Source organism: Myotis lucifugus, unplaced genomic scaffold, assembly GCF_000147115.1.
Source record: "Myotis lucifugus unplaced genomic scaffold, Myoluc2.0 scaffold_194, whole genome shotgun sequence".
Classification (NCBI taxonomy): Eukaryota; Metazoa; Chordata; class Mammalia; order Chiroptera; family Vespertilionidae; genus Myotis; species Myotis lucifugus.
The window spans coordinates 1,983,141-1,994,135 of NW_005871242.1; the positions used below are offsets into that span (position 1 = coordinate 1,983,141).

Consider the following 10,995-nt stretch of genomic DNA (forward strand, 5'->3'; position numbering starts at 1 on the left):
CACACACCCCCACACACACCTGGGGCATATGCCCTGACCAGGAATTGAACTGTAACCTCCTGGTTCATAGGTCGATGTTCAACCTCTGACCATGCCAGCGGGGCTCAAAGCTTGTACTTTTTTTATTTTTTAAATAAATCTTTATTGTTCAGATTATTACAGTTCCTTTTTTCCCCCCTATCTCCCCTCCACCCAGTTCCCACCCCACCTTATGCCCTTACCTTCCCCCCACTGTCCTCGTCCATAGGTGTACGTTGTTTGTCCAGTCTCTTCCCACCCCCCAAACCCTTCCCCCCCGAGAATTGTCAGTCTACTCCCTTTCTATGCCCCTGCTTCTATTATATTCACCAGTTTATTCTATTCATCAGTTTTTATATTCACTTGATTTTTAGATTCACTTGTTGATAGATATGTATTTGTTGTCACTTTGTTCATAATTTTTATCTTTTTCTTCTTCCTCTTCTTAAAGAATACCCTTCAGCATTTCATATAATACTGGTTTGGTGGTGATGAACTCCTTTAGCTTTTTCTTGTCTGTGAAGCTCTTTATCTGACCTCCAATTCTAAGTGATAGCTTTGCTGGGTAGAGTAATCTTGGTTGTAGGTCTTTGCTATTCGTCACTTTGAATATTTCTTGCCACTCCCTTCTGGCCTGCATAGTTTCTGTTGAGAAATCAGCTGACAGTCGTATGGGCACTCCCTTGTAGGTAACTAACTGTTTTTCTCTTGCTGCTTTTAATATTAAAAGTCTGTACTTTTTAAACAATAACTCCCCATTCTCCCCTTTTCCTGCCAGCTTCTAGTAACCTCTAATCTACTTTCTGTCTATATGAATTTAACTACTCTAGGTATCTCATATAAGTGAAATCATATAATATTTTCCTTTTGTGGTATACCACTTGATTTAAAAAATAGGTTTAGTAATTATAGTTGAACCTAAGTTCCCCTCCCCCCCAAAGATTTTTTTTTAGAGAGAGAGAGAGAGAGGGAGAGGAAGAGAAAGAGAGAGAGAAACATCCATGGGCTGCCTCTTTGCATGCCCCCTACCAGGGATTGAGCCCACAGCCCAGGCATGTCCCCTGACCTGGAATCGAACCAGCAACCTTTTGGTGCATGGGATGATGTCCTACCCACTGAGCAATACCATGTAGGGCTGAAATAAAGTTTTTAAGTTTATAATGCTTTATAGATATTTTGTATTTAACTCTAAAGAAGAATGATGTGACCTTCTTTTTGGTTGTTTTGTTAAACTTCATTGGAAGATTTTTTTCCCCCCATTGATTTTGAGAGAGACTGGAAGGGAGGAAGGGAGGAAGGAAGGGAGAGACAGACAGACACACACACACACAGATGTGAAAGAGAGAGACACATTGATTGGTTGTGTCTCGCATATGCTCGGACCAGGGGCTGGGGATCGAACCTGCAACCCAGGTATGTGCCCTTGACTAGAAATTGAACCCGAGACCCTTCTGTGCGCTAGCTGACACTCTTAACAACTTAGCCACACTGGCCAGGGCTCTATGGTATCTTAACTCCTTATACTTTCAGTGTGTCAGCTCCTTCTGCTTATGATGTCCTCAACTTTGTGGCCAACCATTAGAAATCTTTGCATTTGCATTCTAGTGGACCTCACTCTGTGGTTTATCTTGGCAGTCTACAGTTCTCTGGTTATTTTGTCAGTCAAAGGCTTCAGAGGTGTTAAGAAAACTTGTATAAACATTTTGATTGGAAATGCTACAAATTGATTCTTTCTGATTTTGTTTTTATTGTTATGGTTGAATGACAGTTTTATTTCCCATCACTAATTGTTTCCCTACCACCTTCCACATAGAGATTTCCAGATTTGTTCTGCTCTCTGTAGATGCCCAAACCCATACTTATCTACTTCTCTTTAAGCAAGTGACATTGCCTTCTATTTTAGTGAAAAGATGGAGGCAGTTTTGCAGGGACTTCATCAATTTTTCTCTCGTGTTTTGAATTTATTCTCCATGTTAATACATACTTTTCTGATTCTATCTTGCCTGAAGAATGTGTATTCATTTTCCATTTTGATAGGATCACCATGGTTTTCGTTAACTCTGTTCTTGGACCTAGCCAATCTCACCTCACAATTTTCTTAATCAGCTATCACTTTCTCATGCTGTATCTAACCAATTCCTGCCCCACTTTTAGCTGGTGATTTTACTTCCTACTTTCCAGAAATAATGAGGCTACCAAAAATTAGCACTATCAACTTTTCCCATTTACAGATAATTCTATATCACTATACTACTAAGGCTAGTCCCTTATACTTTAAAATTCATCCTCTTTGAAAAGGGGTATGTGTCGGGGGTAGTAGAAGGTAAAGGGAGTCAAATATATGGTGATGGAAGATGATTTTACTTTGAGTGGTGGGAACATAAAACTATATGAAGAGCATGTATCATAGAAATGTACACTTGCAACCTATATTATTTTTATTAATCAACTAGAGGCCCGGTGCATGAAATTCGTGCAAGGGACTCGGCCCTCGCAGCCCCATCCAGCCCTCGCAGCCCCTCATAGCCCCAGCCAGCCCTCGCAGCTCCGGCTTCATCTGGAAGGTCATTGGGACAGTTGTCCGGAATGTCGTCTGGACGGTCGTTTGGCTGTTCAGTCTAATTAGCATATTAGCTCTTTATTATATAAGATGTCACTTCAATAAATTTAATTTAAAAATTATCCCTAAAAAATAATTGAAAAGACAAGCTCATCTACTCTAAACCAGTGTTATCCAGTAGACCTTTCTGCAATGATGGAATTGTTCTGTATTTGTGTGTCTAATACCATAGCCACTAGCCATATATGACTATTGAGCACTTGAAATGTAGCTAATGTGGCTGAGGAATTAATTTAACTCTATTTTATTTTTAATTTCATCCCATTTTATAGTGCCTACCATATTGAACGGTGCAGCTCTAAACCTTACTATATAATATGTTCCTGTTATTTCTTGTTTCTTGAATCTTTGACCAGGTTGAGTCTTCTCTTCCATATTTTAAATAGGTTAAATCTTTCTCACCTTAAATACCTCAAACACATCAAAACTCTTTGCCATTTCTTTTTTTGCTTTCTCCTGTTTGGCCTCTATCCCTTTATGGTAGTATGGTAGTATGACTTTAGTTCTTACTCTGTCACTGAAAATGTGCTCTTGTAGTGAGTTCTCCAACTATTTCTCAATTGTAGAATCCACTAGATACTTTATCTTTCCAATATTGTTGATTGCTTTCTGCTTCTTGAAATTGTGTTATCACTTCTCTTGATCTGTCTTCTCTTACAGTGGTCCTTTTTCTTTTTCTCTGATGTTTCTAAATGTTGCTATTCCTCTATTTCAGACTTCATCTCACTTCTCCACTCCCTTCTCCTTACTGTTTACCATGTTCTACCCACTCCACCTTTTCACTGGGTGATAACTCACCTGCATGTTGATGTCTTTTAAATCTATCTATAGTTTACTCTCTATCCTAAGTTCCAAACTGCAATGTCTCAGTCATCATTGGTATTTCTTCTAGAATATTCCAAAGGTACCGCAGTCCTACACTAAAATGTTCATTAATTTAAATTGAACTTTCTAACTAAAATATACATACATGACAGTACACAGATTGTAAGCCTATAACTTAATTATTACATAATTAACATATATGAAACCACCATCCAGGTCAAGAAAAAGAACATTACCAGACCTCATTAAGCCTTTTATTTTATTTTATTTTTATTTTTACTGATTTCAGAGAGGAAGAGAGAGATGGAAACATCAGTGATGAGAGAGAATCACTGATCGGCTGCCTCCTGCACGCCCCCTATGGAGGATTGAGCCCACAACCCGGGCATGTGACCTTGACTGGAATCGACCCCGGGACCCTTCAGTCCCCAGGCCAACGCTAGGGCTCAGTAAGCCTTTTTCTAAAGCACTACCTATTACTTTTCTCCCTAAAGGTATAACCACTGTCCTGACATACAACAACATAGAACTGTTTTTGAACTTTATGTATGTAAACAGTATGATACAGTATACAGTTGTGCAAAAGTAGATTTATAGTTGTGAGTACATGAAACACAGAGTTTATTCTTATAGTATTTGTTAATTATTGTGTTATTTTCCATACAAACAACCATAAACCTACTTTTGCCCACCCCTGTATATTCTTTTTTTAAAAAAATATATTTTATTGATTTTTTACAGAGAGGAAGGGAGAGGGATAGAGAGTTAGAAACATCGATGAGAGAGAAACATAGATCAGCTGCCTCCTGCACACTCCCTACTGGGGATGTGCCCGCAACCAAGGTACATGTCCTTGACCGGAATCAAACCTGGGACCCTTTAGTCCACAGGCCAATGCTCTATCCACTGAGCCAAACCGGTTAGGGCTGTATATTCTTTTGTGTCCGTTCTTCCATTCATTCCATGTTATTGGTTGTAATTTATTTTCATTACTGTTTAATATTTTACTGTATGGATATAGCACAATTTATGTGTGCAACCATTGCTAGCTATTTGGCTAAGTTTTGAGTAAATTTTGTTATGAATAATGCTGCTCTGATCATTTTTGTATATGTTTTATTATTCATGTGTATTCACTTCATTTGGGTAGATAGGAGTGGAAGTGCTGGATCATATGGTATGTCTATGTTAAATTCTAGTAGATAATGTCACATAGTTTTCAGAGTGTTTTTTTCAATTTATATTCTAGTTAGCAATGTAGGAGAGTTCTTGTTCCACTTTCTTATTAGCACTTACTGTTGCCAGTCTTCACAATTTTAGCCATTCTTAAATATCTATTTTGTTGATGGCTAAAGAGGTTGAGCATCTTTTCTTGTGTTTTATTGGCCACATATATTATTCATGTATTTTCTGTTGTGAATTACCAGTTGAAGTCTTTTGCCTACTTTTCTATTGTTGTCTGTCTTTTTCTTGATATGTAAGAATTCTTTAAATGTTCTGAATATAAGCCATTGGTTAAATATGTTGTAGTATCTTTCATTCTGTGGCTTACCTTTTAACATCTTTAATGGTGTTTAAGTCTTCCATCTTTCTTACTGTGCTCCCCACTCTAAATCAATTAGCCATCAAATCCTGCCAGTTCTGTCTTTTAAATATTGTTTCTCTCTCTTCTGCATTCCTTTTGTCAATGCCTTAATACAAACTCTCGTTACTCCTGGCCTGGATTATAGATCCTGTTCCTTCAAATCCATTTTCAACTGCTTTATAGAATGACTTTTCTAAATTTATGTCTTTGTCATACTATTCCTCTGCTTAAAATCTCATGGTACTTAGAGGTTATAGTATAAAGATCAAACCTCATGAACCTGCTTCTGCCTTCTCTCTAGGCCTTCTTTAGTGTTTACTTCAAGTTTCTATTCTTGGATGAAGTCTTCTTAGCTGAGGAGTACTATTAGTTTGCTTGTAACACCTTCAACTGAAAGATATTACCATCTTTTTAGTTAAGTTAGTCATGTTTAATTTTTTTTTTCTGTCACTTTTACAAGTAGTTGATTTCTAAGTCTGTAGCAATTTTTTTCTATTTCATTTACTTTTTGGTTCAGATTATCTTGTCTTCACCAGACTATTATAACCACTATTTTGGTTTTCCTCCATATGTCTTTGATACTGCTACTGGAATTATTTTTCTTGGTTTATACCTCAGGCTTCATGAATAGAAAAAGGAAGATATTTTCCTCAAATACAAGTTATCATCTCTTGGTTCAGTTTTCCTGTAGGATAAAGCCCAACTTTACATAACATTCAGTGACAGTCTTCACAAAGTGATCTAGTTCCCTACCCTAATGCCCCTAAGCTTATCACAGAAACCATATCCTTTAAGCACTGGCCTTAGCAGACTGCACACCTGAGTTCATCTTGTTTATACTACCTGTATTGCCTTTCTTTCCATCCTTGGGGTGAGGTGGACAATGCAGTAGACAGAGGAACATAGGTTTAAACTTGCTTTTTTAACAGTTATTATCTAACTAGAGGCCCGATGCACGAAATTCGTGAAGAGTAGGTCTTCCTTCACCTGGCTGCTGGCACTGGCTTCCCTCTGGCACCTGGGACCCAGGCTTCCCTCGGGCCACCAGCAGGCACCCAGGACCCGGGCTTCCCTCGCAGCCCCGGCTTCGTCTGGAAGGTTGTCTGGTGTAATTAGCATATTACGCTTTTATTATTATAGATGTTCTTGGACAAATTTCTTAAGATCTGGTACCATAGTATTTGTACTTGATACATGTTGTCTTCCTCTTTCAACTCTTCTCCTCCAAACCACAATTAGAATTTATCTTTCTCATTTATACAGAACACTAGTTTCTCTCTTACAGCACTTAATGTCGTCTGCTTTATATAATGGTTAATTGTATATATATTATCACTCTTCTTCTACAACACATGCCTTTTAAGGAACTGATATTATGATTTCTTGCACTTAGTTCAGTTGAATTATTTAATCTTAGGTGAAGGATTTGCTTTGTTTAATCCATACTGTGTCATTTAGTTCCTAAATGACCAACATGATAGGGATATGATTTTTTTGAACCAAAGTTGTCACTACAAGGACCAATTTGTTAGAGATTTAGGAGAGTGGTTTATTTGTCCTAAAGTTACATGTAACTATTTCTTGTAGGGATTTATTTATTCATTCATTAAATACATTTTTATTGATTTCAGAGAAGAAGGGGGATAGATATCGAAACATCAATGATGGGAGATAATCACTGATTGGCTGCCTCCTGCATGCCCCACAACCTGGGCATGTGTCTTGGCCAGGAATCAAACCGTGATGACCTGATTCATAGGTGGATGGTCAACCACTGAGCCACACTGGCCGGGCTTTTATAGGAATTTAAAAGTATAATTTTAATGTGTTTAAATTAATGCTAAGAAAAAGTACTGTTGCCTGAATGATTGTGCTTTTCTTTACAGCCAGTTGCTGAACCAATTCCCATCTGTAGTTTCTGTCTTGGTACAAAAGAACAAAACCGAGAAAAGAAGCCAGAAGAACTTATCTCCTGTGCTGACTGTGGCAACAGTGGTATGTGGATCCCTTCTATCCCTCCCTCCCTTCTTTCCTTTCTTCCTTCCTTCCTTCCAAATAATAGTTTATTGATTTTTAGAGTTTTCAAAGAATAGTTTACTGATTTTTAGGGAGGGAGGGAGAGAGAGAAACAGTGATCAGCTGCCTCCTGCATGCCCCTTTGGGGGATCGAGCCCACAACCTGGGCATATGCCCTGACTGGGAATTGAACTGGCAACCTTTTGGTACATGGGACGACACTCAACCACTGAGCCACACTGGGTGGGGTCCCTCTGTTTTTTTCTAACACATGCTATCTGAGATATTCTTGGTCTACATTTTAAGAACTTACAAGGCTAGTCCTGGCCTGATTGCTCAGTTGGTTAGAGCATTGTTCCAATACTCCAAGGTTGTGGTTTCAAAATGATCCCTAGACAGGGCACATACAAGAATCAATTGATGAATGAATAAATAAGTGGAACAACAAATAGTTGTCTGTCTGTCTCTCTAAAAAAAATCAGTTATAAAGAAGAACTTAATCATCAACAAATCAAGCAACGACAAGTGTTGGCGAGGTTGTGGAGAAAAGGGAATCCTAGTACACTGCTGGTGGGAATGGAGATAGATTGGTGCAGCAACTGTGGAAAACAGTATAGAGTTTCCTCAGTAAATTAAAAATGGAACTCCCATTTGACCCAGTCATCCCACTTCTAGGAATATATTGTAAGAAACCTAAAACACTCATCAGAAAGAACATATGCACCCCTATATTCATAGCAGTGCAATTTATAACACTAAGACTTGGAAACAGCCTAAGTGCCCATCAGCAGATGAGTGGATTAAAAAACTATGGTACATTTACACAATGAAATACTATGCGGCAATAAAAAAGAAAGAGCTCTAACCATTTGCAACAGCATGGATGGACCTGGAGAGTATTATGCTGAGCGAAATAAGCCAGTCGGAGAAAGATAAGTATCATATGATCTCACTCATGTGGAATCTAATGAACCCAGATAAACTGATGATCAAAAATAGACCCAGAGCTATAGAAGCAGACTGTTGAACCTCAGAGGGAAGGCAGGGGAGGGTGGGTGGGAAGAGATCCCACCAATAAACTTTAATTCATATGTGCATAACCCATGGACACAGATAGTGGGGTGGTGAGGGCCTGGTCGGGGGGAGGAGGAAGGAGAAGGGTGGGAGCAGGCTGGAAGAGGTTAATGGGGGAAAAAGGAGGACCTATATAATACTTTTAACAATAAAGATTTAAGTAAAATAAAAGAACTTAAGGCTTTGTAGGAAGGCCTTAGTACAGTGATGGCGAACCTATGACACGCGTGTCAGAGGTGACACGCGAACTCATTTTTTTGGTTGATTTTTCTTTGTTAAATGGCATTTAAATATATAAAATAAATATCAAAAATATAAGTCTTTGTTTTACTATGGTTGCAAATATAAAAAAATTTCTATATGTGACACAGCACCAGAGTTAAGTTAGGGTTTTTCAAAATGCTGACACGCCGAGCTCAAAAGGTTCGCCATCACTGCCTTAGTATATCAGCTTTATCTTTGATCATCGGCTTACTTTTCAATGTTTTATATTTATTTCACAAGTCAGAAAAACACTAGATACTTAAAGAGGAAAGGAATTTATTGGTGCAATCAGGTATTTATGAAATTGTTGGAAGGACTGAAGTGGCAAGCTCTAGGCTGGGCTCTAAGGACTGATTTCTGGAACATTGCAGAACTAACGTACGAAGGGAATCACTCTATCTGCCTTAATTTGAAAGAGGTGGAAGCCCTAGCTGGTTTGGCTCAGTGGATAGAGTGTTGGCGTGTGGACTGAAGGGTCCCGGGTTCGATTCCAGTCAAGGGCAGTTACCTTGGTTGCAGGTTCTATCCCTGGCCATGGTTGGGATGTGTGCGGGAGGCAAACAGTCAATATGTCTCCTTCATATTAATGTTTTGCTCTCTGTGTGTCTCCTACTCCTTTCTACTTTCTAAAAATCAAAGGGAAAATATCCTTGGGTAAGTATTAACCAAAAGAAGAAGAAGGAAAAGAAGAAAGTGGTGGAAGTGGGAGGCTACTGTGGAACTAGATAGATACTGGTATTTCTATGACTTTGCTCATCATTAAAAAAGTCAGTATGAGGAGGAAGATGGTCTTTGCTTCATTTCTGCATTTCAGAAGTCACTCTAACACATTCAGTTAGTAGAACTTTGCTCATATCTGAAGCCTAGCTGCATAAAGTCCAAGGGACAATGTCTATGAACAGGTAGTTTATATGAGAGAAAGTTAATAGTTGAGCATATAAAAAAATGTTTTACCCAAATAATAATAAGAATGCACACCAAAGCAGCAGTGAAGTGTCAATTCATAGCTGTTATAATAATAAAACTTGAAAGATTAGAGAGCCCAGACCTAGAGCTGATGAAATTGTGGTAAAACATTTGTACTTGCTGGTGGCACTGGACATATATATCATAGGGACTGGAATATGTTTTGGCAGTACATTTCTACCTCTCAAGCTATAAAAATATGATTATTTCATTTTGCTCACCAACTCACTTTCAGGAATTTATTATTAATTTAAAAGAAGGAGAAAATCTATAAACATGAAATAATTTATTTTGTGTTCTAACTATTAAGGGTAATAGTCTAAGTATTTAACAATAAGGAAATGGCCAGGTAGGTTATAGTAAATCAACTCGGTGGAATGTAATCTGTTTAAGGAATATAAATATAAAGTTTACTTGAATAAAATAATGAAAAACACAACAAAAAACAGTATATACCGTACAATTAAAACCATGAAAGTGCTTTTAACCTGTTTAGAAAGGAAAAGTAGAATAGGAAAATGGCTATTCTAGGATGATGAGATTATGAATGAAAGTTTTACACCTCTTCTCCCATTTTCCTTTAATGTTTGTGATATTTTGATGATAAACTTACCACCTCATGAAAGAGACTATTATTTAGGAATAGAAAAGAGAGGAGAGAAAATAATTTAACCAGTCCTTTTTCTCACCAATAATAATCTACACTAATAAAAGAAAAACATGGTAATTAGCGTACGACTGCTACCCATCCCATTGGCTAATCAGCATATCCTTATGCAAATTAACTGTCAGCCAAGATGGCGGCCGGCAGCCATGCACTGAAGTGAACAGGGAGGCTTGCTTGCTCCAGTGATGGCAGACTCCAGCGTACCCCGCCTGACTTGCCGGCCTCTCAGCTGCAACTCTAACCAACTATGTTGCAAATATAGAAGCTAAACAAAACCCTAGAAACCGGCTTTCAGTCAGCCGGGCTTCAGCCAGCCGGACCGCAACATTGTATCAAATACAGAAGGTAAAGGCCAGAAACCTGCTTTCAGCAGCAAGGCCTCAGAGCTAAAGCTGGCCCAGAATAGAAAAAAAGAAAAGAAAAAAAGGAGCAGTTGGGAGCTTCAGTCACCCGCCAGCCTGAAAACGGCCCTCAGCCCCTCACCCAGACTGGCCAGGCACCCCAGTGGGGACCCCCACCCTGATCCAGGACACCCTTCAGGGAAAACCAGCCGGCCCCCACCCATGCACCAGGCCTCTATTCTATATAGTAAAAGGGTAATATGCCTCCCGGCACCGGGATCAGCGGAGCAGAGAGGCTCCTGGCACCGGGATCAGCGTGACAGGGGGCAGCGCCCAAACCCCCTGATCGCCCTGCGGCTCTGTGAGTGACGGGGCGGGGCCACAACCTCCCTATCCGCCCTGCTCTGTTCGTGACAGGGGAAGGCGCCCCAACCCCCTGATCAGCCCTGCTCTGTGCCTGATAGGGGGGAGCTCCCCAATCCCCTGATCGCCCTGCGGCTCTGTGTTTGACAGGGTGCGGCGCCCCAACCCCCTGATCGGCCCTGCTCTGTGTGTGACAGTGTGCAGCGCCCCACCCCCCCTTTTTGCCCTGCTCTGTGAGTGACAGGGGGCAGCGCCC

At 39.6% G+C, this 10,995-nt stretch overlaps 1 protein-coding gene across 2 annotated transcripts in view; it reads left to right on the plus strand.

The window, feature by feature from the left end:
• KAT6A (lysine acetyltransferase 6A) overlaps positions 1 to 10,995 on the plus strand; it is a 123,887-nt gene that overhangs the window by 56,651 nt on the left and 56,241 nt on the right. For both annotated transcript variants that reach the window (XM_006097057.3, XM_023760851.1), the window contains one exon: positions 6,935 to 7,043. In XM_006097057.3, coding sequence (XP_006097119.1) covers positions 6,935 to 7,043 — 109 coding nt within the window. The remainder of the gene's footprint in view (positions 1 to 6,934; positions 7,044 to 10,995) is intronic.